This window comes from Mus caroli, chromosome 4 (assembly GCF_900094665.2).
Source record: "Mus caroli chromosome 4, CAROLI_EIJ_v1.1, whole genome shotgun sequence".
NCBI classification, from domain to species: Eukaryota; Metazoa; Chordata; class Mammalia; order Rodentia; family Muridae; genus Mus; species Mus caroli.
In genome coordinates, this window is record NC_034573.1 from 118,246,146 (window position 1) to 118,260,085 (window position 13,940).

Below are 13,940 nucleotides of genomic sequence, written 5' to 3' on the forward strand. Positions count from 1 at the left end.
CACCTCCTTCTCTGTGGATCACAGCAAGAAAGACCAAGGAGGAGAGCTTCGCTCCTGAAGGCCACTCCCAACTTCAGATCTCTAATACAATTTAGAGGTGTTTCTAGACATGAAGGGAAATGGGCTGGTCATGTTGAGACCCTCTGTCCTGCTCATAGGTCACTAATGAATTCTCCCCACCCCCTCTCTCATTCTCTGTCTGTCCATCTATCTGGTTTTTTCAGAAAACCCAAGGGAGTCCTGTTTTGACCCTGGTTCGATCAAGAACGGCACTCGAGTGGGCTCTGACCTGAAACTTGGCTCTTCTGTCACCTACTACTGCCACGGGGGCTATGAGGTGGAGGGAGCCTCCACCCTGAGCTGCATCCTGGGGCCTGATGGGAAGCCGATGTGGAACAATCCAAGGCCAGTCTGCACAGGTGAGAATAGCCAGGACCCTAGGGGTTCAAGGGCCAAGGGATACCTCTGGATGGTGGTCAGAAGTGTCTGTGGTGAGGGAGAAGGAGGACATGGCCTCCAGAATACTTCTGTAAAGCAAGCAGGGCCTGACAAATGAGTTTGCAACAAAGGGGAATGGCTTCATCATTCACCCAGCGTCTCAGTCCCTCTGGATGGTCATCTCTCTTGAGTGTGCCTGTTCCCGTTCAGATGGACACTCAACCAAGGCTTGTAGCCTGCCACCCAGGAAGTATATACCAGGGAGGGAGGATAAAAGTGACCTTGGGTTTACCCTTGAGGCTGAAGACATTCTGGGTGATGTCTGTGTAAAATAAGGCCAAAAAGTGATGTGTGCTGCCACCTGTGTGTCAGAACCCCCAAGAGCATGGGGGCCACCCCTACTGAAAAATAATGCAGACTCTACCTGGGTACGTGGGAGAGACCAGTGTCAAGGCCAGTTGTGAAGGTTGGCATCAAGAATAGGAATGGTTTAGCTGTGTGGTTCCCAGGAGGTAAAGTTTGGGAAACACCAGTACCTGTAGGCATCAGCCATGGAGCCAAAGGCCATGTCTAGGTCCTACATATAAGCACAAGAGCCTCATGGTGTAAGCCCTTAGCATGTGCCTTCAAGGAAAGGCTCAAGCCAGTGCTAACACCTCCAGGGCAAAGGCTGATGTGTCCTTGGGCAGATTTCAGGCTAAGGACAAGTGGATGTCCTTGGCCAGGACAGGGCTAGAGAGGCTCAGGCTGGACTGAAAGAAGACAAGCAACTGATAAAAGGCCACCAAGTCACCAACCCCTTCTCTGGCTTCTTTTTCAGCTCCCTGTGGTGGACAGTATGTGGGTTCAGATGGAGTGGTCTTGTCCCCAAACTACCCCCAGAACTATACCAGTGGACAGACGTGCTTGTATTTTGTCACCGTGCCTAAGGACTACGGTAGGGTTTCCTTGGCTTGCTTTCCTGTTTTCTGATTCCTCCCCTGTTTCTTCCAAAATGGCAAGCCCCTTGTGGGACCTGGCAGGACAGCCTCTCAGGCAGAGCAGCATCGTGTCCTGGGATGTAACAGGAGGAGGCTTCCTGGCCAGAGGAGAAAGAGGGGCATTCGGAGGCATGAGGGTAGACATGAACTGAAGATGGCTAGCAAAGGCCAGATGCTCCAAGTCTCCTCAGCACAACACAGATTGGCAGGACTAGAAAGGCTGCAGACCCAGCCTGCCGGGGACCCAGCTGTGAGTGGTCTGGGAACAGGAGGAAAGTGAGAAGGGGCAAGGTGGAGACGGCTTTGAAGGTACTGATAAGGGGGGGCAAGATGGAAATCACATCATTCCAGTCCCCCATCCGAGGGGAATCCAGCAGCAGTAAGTAGGAGGAGCAAGGAACCCATGTGGCAAGTATCTGCCCTAAGAAGTCCGAGAAACTTCCAGATCCCGAGACACCCAGGCTGAAGGAATAAGGATTGTCATCTTGACCATCTAGTGCAAACCATGGTACGTCTTATCAAACATAGGATGGGAAGAGCAAGGAGCAGGGCCCAGATGCTTGAGTCATTCACCAAGTGTTTAGTGCCACCCTGCAGGGCCATCTGCTCCCCTGAGGTCTGGCGTCACCCAGGTGGGAGACACATTCCTGTCTCTGCAACTCCCAGTCTCATCCTTGTATACACACACACACACACACACACACACACACACACACACACACACACCACTGAGCTTTAGGCCTGCAGGATTCCACTGAGGAAAGTCTAGAAAGTCAGGAGCCCTTGATGATGGCCAGCATGCAGTGCTTGCTTCAGTTGCTCTCATGACAAGGAGTGCAGTCCTCAGCCCATAACCCACCTGGGCCTGACCAGCGTCACACATGGACCATGAGAACCAGGAGCACTGGCTGCTAAGAGCACGGTGCTCCAGGGAGCTCCCCTTTGTCAGGGAGGCCAGGCCCTGAGCCAGGGGAGCAGAGGCAGATATTCCCCTCTAGGTAGAAGTGACTTGTCCCCAGCTTGGTTCTGACGTCATGCTGCCAGAGGCCTTTCTGTGATCCCCTTCCCAGAGGTAGCCTGCCTCACCCTACCATGCTGCCTCATTACCCTCAGAATTAAATAAAGCTCTCTGAGGTTTTCATTTGGGTGGGAAGAATTGCACACTCTACAGAAGCAGAAAGTCTGTATGCGCTGCCCACCTCTGTGGGATGGCAGACCTCTGACCCAGTGATGTCACTCAGTGTTGTGGCCATTTTCAGGGTATGGAAATATTCCTTTCCCCATGTTCTTTCTCTCCCCCTCGGGCCATACTCAAGAACTAAGATTACTCCAGTGGCTGCTACATTCCACACTGCCGACTGTTTTGTGTCAAGCAGTTTACCCCGTGGCCTGAGTTCCTCCCTCTCTGCCCCAGCACACAATATATACAAATCATACATAGCGACTACATACATGACCTAAAGAAAATATATACAACATACACACACACACATACCATGCAAACACACACATATGTCCTGTTTCCTATGAGCTGAAGATTCTGAGCCAAAGCAGGGATGGGACCTACCTGGCTCTTGTTGGCAGTACACGGGAACATGGGAGACAGGTGCTGTCAGGTAAATAGGAGCTGTATCCATGGTGAACCCCACTCCTCAACACTAACTGACAGAGAGAAGATGACTGAGGAACCCCTGCTGTTCCCAGATGGAGACCTGAGTTCGTGGGGTACCTTTTTAAATGAACAGAATGGTCCGAGGAATTCTTTGCAACTTCCCAGCCTCTGCTTCTTGGTCTACAAAATATGAATTATTTCTGGGAAAGCCACAGTCAAAAAAGACACTACACATAACTAGTGTGGTCCCTGGCACCCAATGGATGCTTTGTGAGTGCCACACCCTCTTTTAGATGAGTGGGGTGTCTATATGTTCCTGCCTTGGGGATGTTGGCTGCTCCCCACTCTTACGCCTCTTACTGCCCAAGAGCTGATATCCAGGGGCTTACCTGGATGGCTGGGAATTTGAAAAATAATAAAGCCAAGGTGTTTACAGGTTCCTGAGATCGGGGGGGGGGGGGGGGGGGGGCGGGAGGAATGGAAGATGTTACCAGAAACCCTTTCAAATCCTCAAGTAGCTGCTGCAGCTGTTATGTAAAGAAGAGTAAGACTGGCTCAGGCTGCCTCCACTAGCCTGACCTTGGATGCAGGTGTGGATATTGTCTTGACCCCTGTGAAGACCAGCCAGGGACTCCCCAGCTGTCTGTGTCCCTGTCTGTGCCCCAGTGTTGCCGTGTGCTAATGTTGCAACAGAAAAGCATGCTAACTGTTGGTCCCTGCACCACTAACTCCCTCTAACTGCCTTTCTCCTGGCCCAAAGCCAACAGACCACCATCTCCTCCCCATTCTCCCCACCCCCACCCCCCAGAAGCCTGCCAATCCTCTGCACTGAGATTCCCATGCCATGTCTCCTCCACAGTGGTGTTCGGCCAGTTTGCCTTCTTCCACACGGCCCTCAATGACATCGTGGAGGTCCATGATGGCTACAGCCAGCACTCCCGGCTCCTCAGCTCCCTCTCAGGCTCTCACACAGGTACCCAGGGCCAGCAAGGGATTGGGATGGGATGGGTGAAGGTGGTGGGAAGGGGAACATGGGCCATCCCAGGACTGTAGCTGAGAATGAGGCCCTGTAAGCATCATGGTCAAAAATGTGCTGGTTTATAATCTGCAATAATGTCTCCACATCAGAAGGGCCACACAGAACAGAAGGCCCATACCTCCTCTGGGGTGTGTGTGTGTGTGTGTGTGTGTGTGTGTGTGTGTGTGTGTACAGACTCATACCCAGACCCCATCTTTTTCTTTTCACTATCAGCATGTTGTGTTTTCATTGAAGAAAATTTGGGGCCAAACCAAAATCCCCATTAGGGAGAATCTTAAATAAACAAAGCTCAGAAGTTGTCAGATTGCCAAAATATAATGTGCGTCCCTCTGCTCTTCAGATCTACCCAGACAGACCCTTACATCTTTTATCGAATCAAAACAGAATATGTATTTCATTGTAATTACTCACCATGAACTTTCCTCCAGTGTTATGTAGCTCTTTTATAATGGGATTTCTAATGCTTCTTGGTAGTTTCTCCTATACTTGCTTAAGATTTATAGAACAAATTCCCCAGTGCTGCACATTTATCTGCTTCTGCATTATGAACACTAGCTCACTGCATCACACACACCTTTATATACATATCCCTGCCCGCACCACAGCGTTTCTAAGAGCAGATGAGTTAAAGAGTACAATGAGTGGGGCTGGAGAGATGGCTCAGTGGTTAAGAGCACTGACTGCTCTTCCAGAGGTCCTGAGTTCAAATCCAAGCAAATACATGGTGGCTCACAACCATCTGTAATGAGATCTGATGCCCCCTTCTGGTGTGTCTGAAGACAGCTCTGGTGTACTCATATTCATTAAAAAAAAAATACATCTTTTAAAAAAGAATGCAGTGAGGTCATTGAGGCTTTTTTGTATAGACTGTCAAATAACCCTAATGCAAGCATCTTGTAGCTTTGCTTGCCAAAAATGAGGCAATTTTTTAAAAGTTATAAATTTGAAATATGTGAGTAGTATTTCATTCTCTAATTTGCCTTTTTTTTTAATGGTGAGTGTGGTGGTGACCTTTTTATAATGTGTGTATTGGCTCATGCATCCTTGTTGCAAATTTGAATCGATTTTTCTATTAGCCCTCATTTTCTTACTCATAAAGTATAGCCCCACATGGCTACAGGTGAAATACAGTCATAGCATAGGAATCTTATACACTATGAAAAGCCTCCCCCTCCACTTTGCCATTGCCCATGTAATTTTCTTCAATATATGTTTTGATATCAGAAAATTAAAATATCCCTTGAAAGATCAAATAGATCTTTTCTCATTCACGCCCTTGCTTATATACAGAGCAGATGAAGATCCCACCGTTTTCTTCTTCTTCTCTTTAGTTCCATCTCTTTGCCTCAATGCCTCTGGATTTTATTTTGGCTCTCTATTTGCTACAGAGACTTAAGCCAATTAATCAGTCATCCTGATATGATTTTCAAAATGCCAGATTTACATATTCTAATTATTATGGGTGTTTGGCTCTTTTCCTATTCATGTCTTCCAAGTACATATTTCTCCCTGTGCAGGTTTTGGTTATTATAATACTATAAAGGTACTTGGTGCTTTAATAACTTGCTTAAAGATTTATTTTTATTTTATGCATAGGGGAGTTTTAACTGCATGCACACAAGTTTACCACAGGTATACAGTTCCCAAAGAGGCCAGAAGAGGGCGCCAGATACCCCCCTAGAACTGGAATTAGATGTGGTTGTGGGCTGCCTTGGATGCTGAAAACCAAACTCAGAGCTTTTAACTACTAAGCCACCTACCCAGATCTGTCATAATAACTTTAAAAGGTGTGGTCTTTTTTTTTGTTTGTTTGACTTTTTTGTTGTTTTTTTTTTCAGGTTTTTTTTTTGGGGGGGAGGGGTGTTTTGTTTTGTTTTGTTTTGTTGGACAGGTCTTAGCCCAGGCTGGCCTCAAGCTTTCACCCTCCTGACTCCCAGGAATGCCAAACAAACACAACCAGCTCTTATTACTTTTTTAAATTGGCCATTCTTGCTCGTTTTAAATCTCACATTATTATCTAGAAACATTTTGTCAGTTTTTAAAAAATGTATAGGGCTGGCAATATTAGCTCAGCTGATAGAGCACTAGCCTAGCATGTTGTATAAAGGCAGGTATGTTCGATGCCTAGCTAGCACTGCTTAAACTCAGTGCAGTGGTGCAGGTCTGTGATCCCAGCACTTGGGAGGAGGAAACACAGAGTCGGAAGTTCAAGGTCAGCCTCAACTTCTTAGCAGGTTCAAGATCAGGAGACAACAATGCAAAACAAGAAAGAAAAAAAAAACAACATAGGAATTATCTCTAGAATTACATAAAATGTGTAGGTATTGTTGGAGAGAGCATACATCTTTATACTAACACTTGTCCCCATCTGGGACTATGACGCATCTCTCCATTTACCTGTTGGAAACTGCAGGGGAAGCTGCCACTTTCGGTAAGTGGTAGTGATTTGTGTCTGTTGATGATTTTATTCCCAGCTGTCTCGTGGAGGTCTTTAGCAGTCTTTATTGCTCTCTTATTATAAACAGGCTCTTTCCCTCCCTTCGTGTTTTCTAGCTGGTCTTTGCTTGTCAATTCTAAGAGTGACATTCAGAGTGTATTCCCCTTATAAACCCATTGGGCTGTCCTCAGTAATGCTACACTCACAGACTAATCCTCGGCTGTGGTGAGACACTCCATCACTGGCAATTACATTGGCTTCCTTGTTTTATTTCCTGCCCCTCTGTGGTTTGGTTTTGGTTTTTTTTCCCTTCCGTGGTTCCTGGTCTTCCCAAGTAGATAGTTCGAATTTCAATGCTAATGTTTTTTATCTTTTGGTAAAATTCATTTCAGAATTTCTCTTCACTTTAGTGATGTCATTTATGTAATATATGAGGTTTGGGTTGTTGTTGGTTGTTTTTTTTTTTAAATGTCCCTTGCTTATGTCCCCTGCCTCTGGAGCTCTAAGTGCCATGGTCATGGTCCCCTTCCCTGCTTCGCTGTGTCAGAGGTTTATGAGGTTCTGTTGCTCTGGGGAATTTCTTATTGCTCTAGATGGATCCGTGCTTCTGTGGAGTTTGTTACTATTTAATTAGCCACTGCTTTTATTTCATAAATTCTCTCTTCTGTTGCTTCTTCAAAGTACTGTATTTTTCTTGTCCTGACATCTTGAGCAGAGAGCATTGTTGCTGCTTTTCCCTGGGCAAGAATGCACGTGTTGACCGTGGCGTGCTCGGTCTGCATATGCTTGTAGCAGTGTATTCATTTGGACTTCGTGCCATTCGTTTTGATATACACTAGTTGAGACATACTATTTTAATACTTGATACTCTTTTTGCCCAAGAGTTAAGAATGTCTCTTCTGGGGAATGAACTGGCTCAGTGGTTTAGACCTCTTGTTGCTCTTGACGAAGACCTAGGTTCGACTCCCAGCACCTACGAGTTTGCTCACAACCATCTGTCACCTCAGTCCCAGGAAGCTAGCCTAATTCTTGGCCTGCTGGGAGGAAAACTCCATCATGTGCTTCCTTGTTCTATTTCCTGCTTCTCAGTGGTTTTTCCTTTGATTTCCTTCTCTGGTTCCTGGTCTATCCACGTAGATGCCTTTGACTTCCTTCTCCGGTTCTAGGTAGATGGTTTGAATTTCAATGCTAACATTTTATCTTTGGGTTTTTATGCTAATCGTTTTAGTAATTATTTTTGACTCATAAACTTCTCACCCAAGTCCTGACTTGGCCTTGGTCCTTGCCTCATTAACAGTAGTCAACTGGAGTTGGCCAGCCATTCCCTAGCAGTTCATCTTTGCTAGCTCCTGGCTTCTCCCTTTCAGTTCTTTCCTTCACTGAGGCTCAGCACACACACACACACACACACACACACACACACACACACACATGTCACCTTGCAGATTCACAAATGCCTTCCCCTGGCATGGCATGGGAACACCAACTTGCTTGCAAATCAAATTAGAGGTCTTGGAAAAAAAAAAAAAAACCGAGTAGATTGCTCTGTCTTGTTCCAGTATTAACTATTACAGACAAACCGGGATCCAAGCTGAGCCCTCAGCCTTGTGAATCTCCAATACTTCGCTGTCCATGGGACTCTCATGTTTTCTTATTTAGAAAATTAAGCAGCCCTCAAAGCCAAGCTCTTTTTTCTCATCATATCTAGTGCTTGGCAAGCCTCCACAGCCTGAGCCCCAGCGCAGCAAGCCGTCTTTCTTCTCAAACTCTTTTCCTTGCGGTTTTATTCCTCTCTCTCTCTCTGGAATTTCCCCCCCCTCCTACCCCCCATATCTGCTTGTTGTATTTTCCCATCTTCATTTCTCTCATGGCCTCGATCTCTTTGTGTACTTTTCCTATAGATTCTGGGAGAATACCCTAATTTCACAGCCACGTCATTTCTGGACATCTGCCAGTCCACAAGCCACATGTCAGGGTGCCCCAAGTCACATGTTAGAGCAGGCGTCTGTCTCCTCCCTCCCTGTGTAGCCTTCGCTGACTTCAGTGCCTCCCTCTGCCATATCTTCCTTGGGCACCAGAGGTGCCATGCTCCACTTAACCTTGTGCAGTCATGGCTGAAAACCTTTCCCTCTGTTCTCCACTGTAATTCACATGAAAGATTAGCTTTGACTTCTCGCAAGGGCCTCTTCTTTAGAAGTTTTCTTGTTCCAACAATAGGGTTGCAGATCCCTTTAGCTCCTTGGGTACTTTCTCTAGCTTCTCCATTGGGAGCCCTGTGATACATCCAATAGCTGACTGTGAACATCCACTCCTGTGTTTGCTAGGCCCCGGCATCGTCTCACAAGAGACAGCTAGATTTGGGTCCTTTCAGCAAAATCTTGCTAGTGTATGCAATGGTGTCAGCGTTTAGAAGCTGATTATGGGATGGATCCCTGGATACGGCAGTCTCTAAATGGTCCATCCTTTCATCACAGCTACGAACTTTGTCTCTGTAACTCCTTCCCTGGGTGTGGAAATGTAATTGAGGAAAATATGTAATAAAAATATTAAAAATCAAAAAAAAAAAAAAAANGAAAAAAAAAAAAGAAGTTTTCTTGTGGCTAGTGATTTCCGTGCTTTCCCAGGAGTCGGAAGGAAATGGGTGTGCAGTCAGGACTGAAGTCATCTGGGTTCTGCCAGCCATCCCTGGGGCCCTTCTTCACAGATGTTAGGAGGGCAGGAGAAAGGGGGTTCTCCCTGCTCATCTCCCTAGAGAGGCAGAGCTGGGAAGGACAACAATAAGGAACGGGGAGACTTAGTCTTCTGCTTCAGCACCCAGAAGTTATCTGGAGCAATGACTCTTAGCTAGGGAAGTGACTCTAGGCCACGTGTAAATCGAAGCACGCTGAGAAAAAGGTTCTGCCTGATCTCTGTGGTGGGTGGGCGGCAAGGGGCTTTCAGGAGGCATCGGGGAGTCTTCTCAGTGATTCCCTGCTGATCTGAACTCCAGCCCTCTCCCCAGTGGACATAGACTGAACCTCTAGAACTCTGATTTCCTTTTGGAAGATGGAGTCAGGGGTCCCTAAGGTCATGGAGAGGCAGAATGCAGAGGCTCATGTCACTGCCCATCGCTACATTGTGCCTGAGCTTCCACAGGAAGAGAGAGATGAGCCGGGCTATATTTATGGCTGTGGTTCCAGCTGGTCCTGTCCTGCTCCTACATCTGTACCACACCAGCCAACCTAAGCCTGTGTTGTCTGCGGCTCCCAGGGCCCTGTACCCCTACAGGCCCTGTATCCCTATCCTCTGCACCATGTGGTTGGAGGATAACACACCCTGGGGTGCCCGGGACAGTCCCAGCCTCCACTGAGCTGTTCTGTTCAGCATCCTGGCAAGCATTTTCTTTGCTCGCAGGGATGCCCTAGTCTGAGTCATATGCCCCTATCACATCAAGGGGTGTCTGGGAAAGGCCAGAGCTGTCAGGTGATCTTATCTCCTTCCTTCCCATCAACCACGCCTGATTCTTATGTATTTACCTTTAATCCGTCAAGTTTTCCTTTCCCAAGTAAACTTGCAGGCAGTATGGTAACCGCCATCCCCTTCCGCCCCGTAAATCAACACACCCTTAGCAGCTTCCTCCTTTCTGGTCAGGTCATGTAATTCTCCAAAGCCCTTCATCTTGTTTTGTAAGTGAGGGTGCTGAGCCCTGCCATGCTGGCCTCACAGTGACCACAGATCAAAGGGAACGTGGATGTAAAACCATCTCAGCATATGGGAGGCGAGGACAGAATCTCACATAGCCAATGACCGAAGGCCGGCCGCAGGCATTCTGCATAACTGAGGCTGGAGGTTGGCCTTTAGCTTACGGTTCTCCTGCCTCTGCCTCCCAAGTGCTGGGATTAGAGGTGTGTGCACCACTCTGCCCAGCTCATGCAGTGCTGGGGGATCGAACCCAGAGTGTCCCTGGGATGCCCGGGACAGTCCCAGGCAAGCCAACTCTACCAACTGAGCCACATCACCGGCCCCCATCTGTGAGCTTCCCACTGTAAGGTGCAGGCTGTGTGTTGGGTTGCTGCAAGTCCTGGAATATGGAAGGAGGCGCCGTGTTAGCTATGGCTGCCCTCCCTCCCGGCCTTGATTCTGTCCTTGGTGTGTTACAGCCACACTCACTGTCTTCCTCTCTCTTCCTTCCTCTCGGCAGGAGAGTCGCTGCCCTTGGCCACCTCCAATCAAGTTCTCATCAAGTTTAGCGCCAAAGGTCAAGTATCAGCCCGGGGGTTCCACTTTGTCTACCAAGGTATGTAGGATGCGAATCTTGGAGGGTCAAAGTCATCTTTGTGTCCCAAGGAATAGAGGCCTTTCATCTGCCATCTGCACCTTTCTATGACGGTTGGGGGCAAGAGGGTGGGGGGCAATGTGTGCCATAGTTTTTTTTTTTTCAGTTGTATACATCTATTTACTCAAGCAACAGATTCTGAGCTAAATTCTATGTTGAATTGGGAAGTTAATTCCTTTCCTACACTTCCTGTCTCCCCTCCCCCAGCCCCACCCCGACACACAGTGTCCATTGCATGTCTGATGATCCCAGGGCATCAGACCAGTCCTCTTACTTCAAGGAACTTGGTTTTATCTGCAGTGTATAGAAAAGGGCTGGGACAGACAGGCTTTGATCGAGGAAGCAGACACCAGCCATTCCATTCCTTAGAACCACCAATTGCTGTGTATGGAATGAGGGTAATTCTAACGGCTCGCTGGTCTGTTCAAAAAAGTCCACAACCCGGCAGGCAATCAGTGTTGTGTTCATTCTGGGTCACTAAGACCCAGCAGCTGCTTGGGGCATCCTTGCTTTGACCTGCCAAAATCCAGTCTACCCTTACCCAGCAACAGCCACATTGTTAAGGCCACCAGTCTCTAAGCACAGCCCTCCCTGTGTGTTCTACACTGCCCGGGAGGCCACGTGTATCCCTGTGCAGGGCAATTCCGCTACAAGGGACGCCATGATTCCCACAAGCCACCATTCTGTCCAAATCATCTGAAGACTCTAGACAAGGGCTTGGGAGAAGCCAGTGAGCAGGGTGATGCCTCAGGGAGTGGAGGGGAAAGGATTGTTGCTTTTGGGGAGCACGGGGCCTTGGTAAGGAAGATATATCACTAGGAAAGCAGAGAACAACCCTGAGACTAAAGTCTGGTTCCTGGGGCTCTCCCTAGCCATGATTCCCAGAAACTGCGCCCAACATTGAGTCTAGCAGTGTGCCTCAAAATGGTCCCTGCCCTAGAAAGTGCCCATGCCAGCCTTAAAATGTGCCCTGAGATCCCAGAGCTCCTTCTAGCCTTGTCCTCCATGCACCCCGGGCCAGTCTCTACAGGGGTGGAGCCTGGCCCACCCCTAAGTGCCCCTCTTCCCAACAGCGGTACCCCGAACCAGCGCCACACAGTGCAGCTCTGTGCCAGAACCTCGCTATGGCAAGAGGCTTGGCAGTGACTTCTCCGTGGGGGCCATCATTCGCTTTGAATGCAACTCAGGCTATGCCCTGCAGGGGTCCCCAGAGATCGAGTGCCTCCCTGTACCTGGGGCACTGGCCCAGTGGAATGTCTCTGCACCAACCTGTGTGGGTAAGTGGATAACGTTAGCAAGACAGAGAGTGGAAGGAGAAAAGAATGGAGGAAAAGACTGGGGTAGATTTTTCTCCATGAGGGATGCAGCCAACCATCAGAGATATCCTCAAGGCACACAGCAGCCCTTCTCAGCACCCAGAGAGAAAGTCCTATTCAGACCATATAACTCCCTGGGCCTGCGGGGCAGTGTGAACACAGAATGGGGGAGAAGCTGGAGAGGGATAGCCGAGAAGAGATGAACAGCTACCATTGTTGGAGGTCAAGTCATCAAGAAGGCTGAGAGCAAGAGGTCCCAAAGGGAGAAAGCATCATGAAAAGGAGGCCCAGCAGGGCTAGGGACCCTACAAGTTGTGAGAGTGGTAGAGGGGTATTGAGGGCTAGAGGAGAAACCAGAACAAGATGAGTTAGAGCATCCTGGAGACCCTGAGAGAGTAGGCTGGGTGCAGAGGGCAAGGAAGAGGCTAGCACTTGAAGGTGACCCAGCAGAGCCCAGAAATCCCGAGAGAAGTGGAGTTAGAAGCCATAGGAGAAGCTAGCCCAGGAAGAGGCCCAGCAGAGACCCAAGACCCAAGGCCCTGCGGGAGGCACATGAAGAGGCTCTCAGGGAGCCACCACAAAGATGAGCCAAGGAGCCTCTGACCAGCCCATGTCTCTTCCCAGTGCCGTGTGGTGGCAACCTCACTGAGCGCAGGGGCACCATCCTGTCCCCTGGCTTCCCAGAGCCATATCTCAACAGCCTCAACTGCGTGTGGAAGATCATGGTCCCAGAAGGTGCTGGCATCCAGGTAGGAGCAAGGAGGGAGGCGCCTCAGTTAAGTGGCTGCTGTTGGACTGAGGTGGAGGGAGACTCAACAGCTCCATCCTTGTCCCTGGGTCATTGGGAGCACATTTGCAGATATAGAGATATGACTCCAAATCACAGCATCTCTGGGGGAGGGAGCATGGGAGATGGAAATTAGGTCCAGCCAGCCAAGAGGGCCCAGAGAAGAAAGTGGGCTTACACCTGCAGTGTGACTTTGGAAGGTTCTTAGGAGACATTCAAACGGTTTGAGGCGTATCTAAGATCATTAAGGAGAGAAACGCGGTATCACTGATAAAGGGGGGAGTGAGGCCAGGGGAGAGCATCTGGGCACACATCAGGCTATGTAACATATGCCCAGGGCAAGGGCAACACAAGGAGACATGGGAGAAGAGCCAGAGCCTACCAGGCCAGTGAAGCCATCAGGACCCCAGCTGGACACACCCAGTGGGAGAAGGAAACCCCAAGAATATTCCAAGTGGGAGAAGGCAGCTCAGATGGTAGAGTTCTTTCGTGACGTACACAAAGCACTGGGTTCAATCCCCAGGTGTGCTTGTGCACGCCCATCATCAGCACCCCCAGGAAAGCAGAGGCAGGGGGATTAATAGTTTAGTCATCCTCAGCTACATAGTGATTCAGGGTTAGCCTGAGCTATGTGAGACCCTGGCTCCTAAATAAATGAATTAAATAAATAACCCACGGGAAGAGACAGGAGAGAGGCACTTGAGCTGTGTGACCGACAACTCTGTCCTTCTGTCTGTCCAGATTCAAGTCATCAGTTTTGTCACAGAGCAGAACTGGGACTCTCTAGAAGTGTTTGACGGAGCAGATAACACCGTAACCATGCTGGGGAGTTTCTCGGGTAAGATGGGGACATCCAGGGCTTCCATATGGAGGGTTGTGGCAGACACCACCACTACCACCACCGTCATCATCACCACTACTATCACCATTACCACCATCATCACCATCATCATCACCATTACCACCATCATCACCATCATCATCACCATTACCACCATCATCACCATCATCATCAC

General features: G+C 48.7%; 1 protein-coding gene across 1 annotated transcript in view; it reads left to right on the top strand.

Moving 5' to 3' along the window:
• The window catches only part of Csmd2 (CUB and Sushi multiple domains 2), a 575,103-nt gene that overhangs the window by 472,143 nt on the left and 89,020 nt on the right, over positions 1–13,940 (top strand). Inside the window, exons 30-36 of the mRNA XM_029476560.1 lie at positions 225–419; positions 1,259–1,375; positions 3,890–4,003; positions 10,687–10,782; positions 11,895–12,098; positions 12,762–12,886; positions 13,666–13,762. Coding sequence (XP_029332420.1) covers positions 225–419; positions 1,259–1,375; positions 3,890–4,003; positions 10,687–10,782; positions 11,895–12,098; positions 12,762–12,886; positions 13,666–13,762 — 948 coding nt within the window. The remainder of the gene's footprint in view (positions 1–224; positions 420–1,258; positions 1,376–3,889; positions 4,004–10,686; positions 10,783–11,894; positions 12,099–12,761; positions 12,887–13,665; positions 13,763–13,940) is intronic.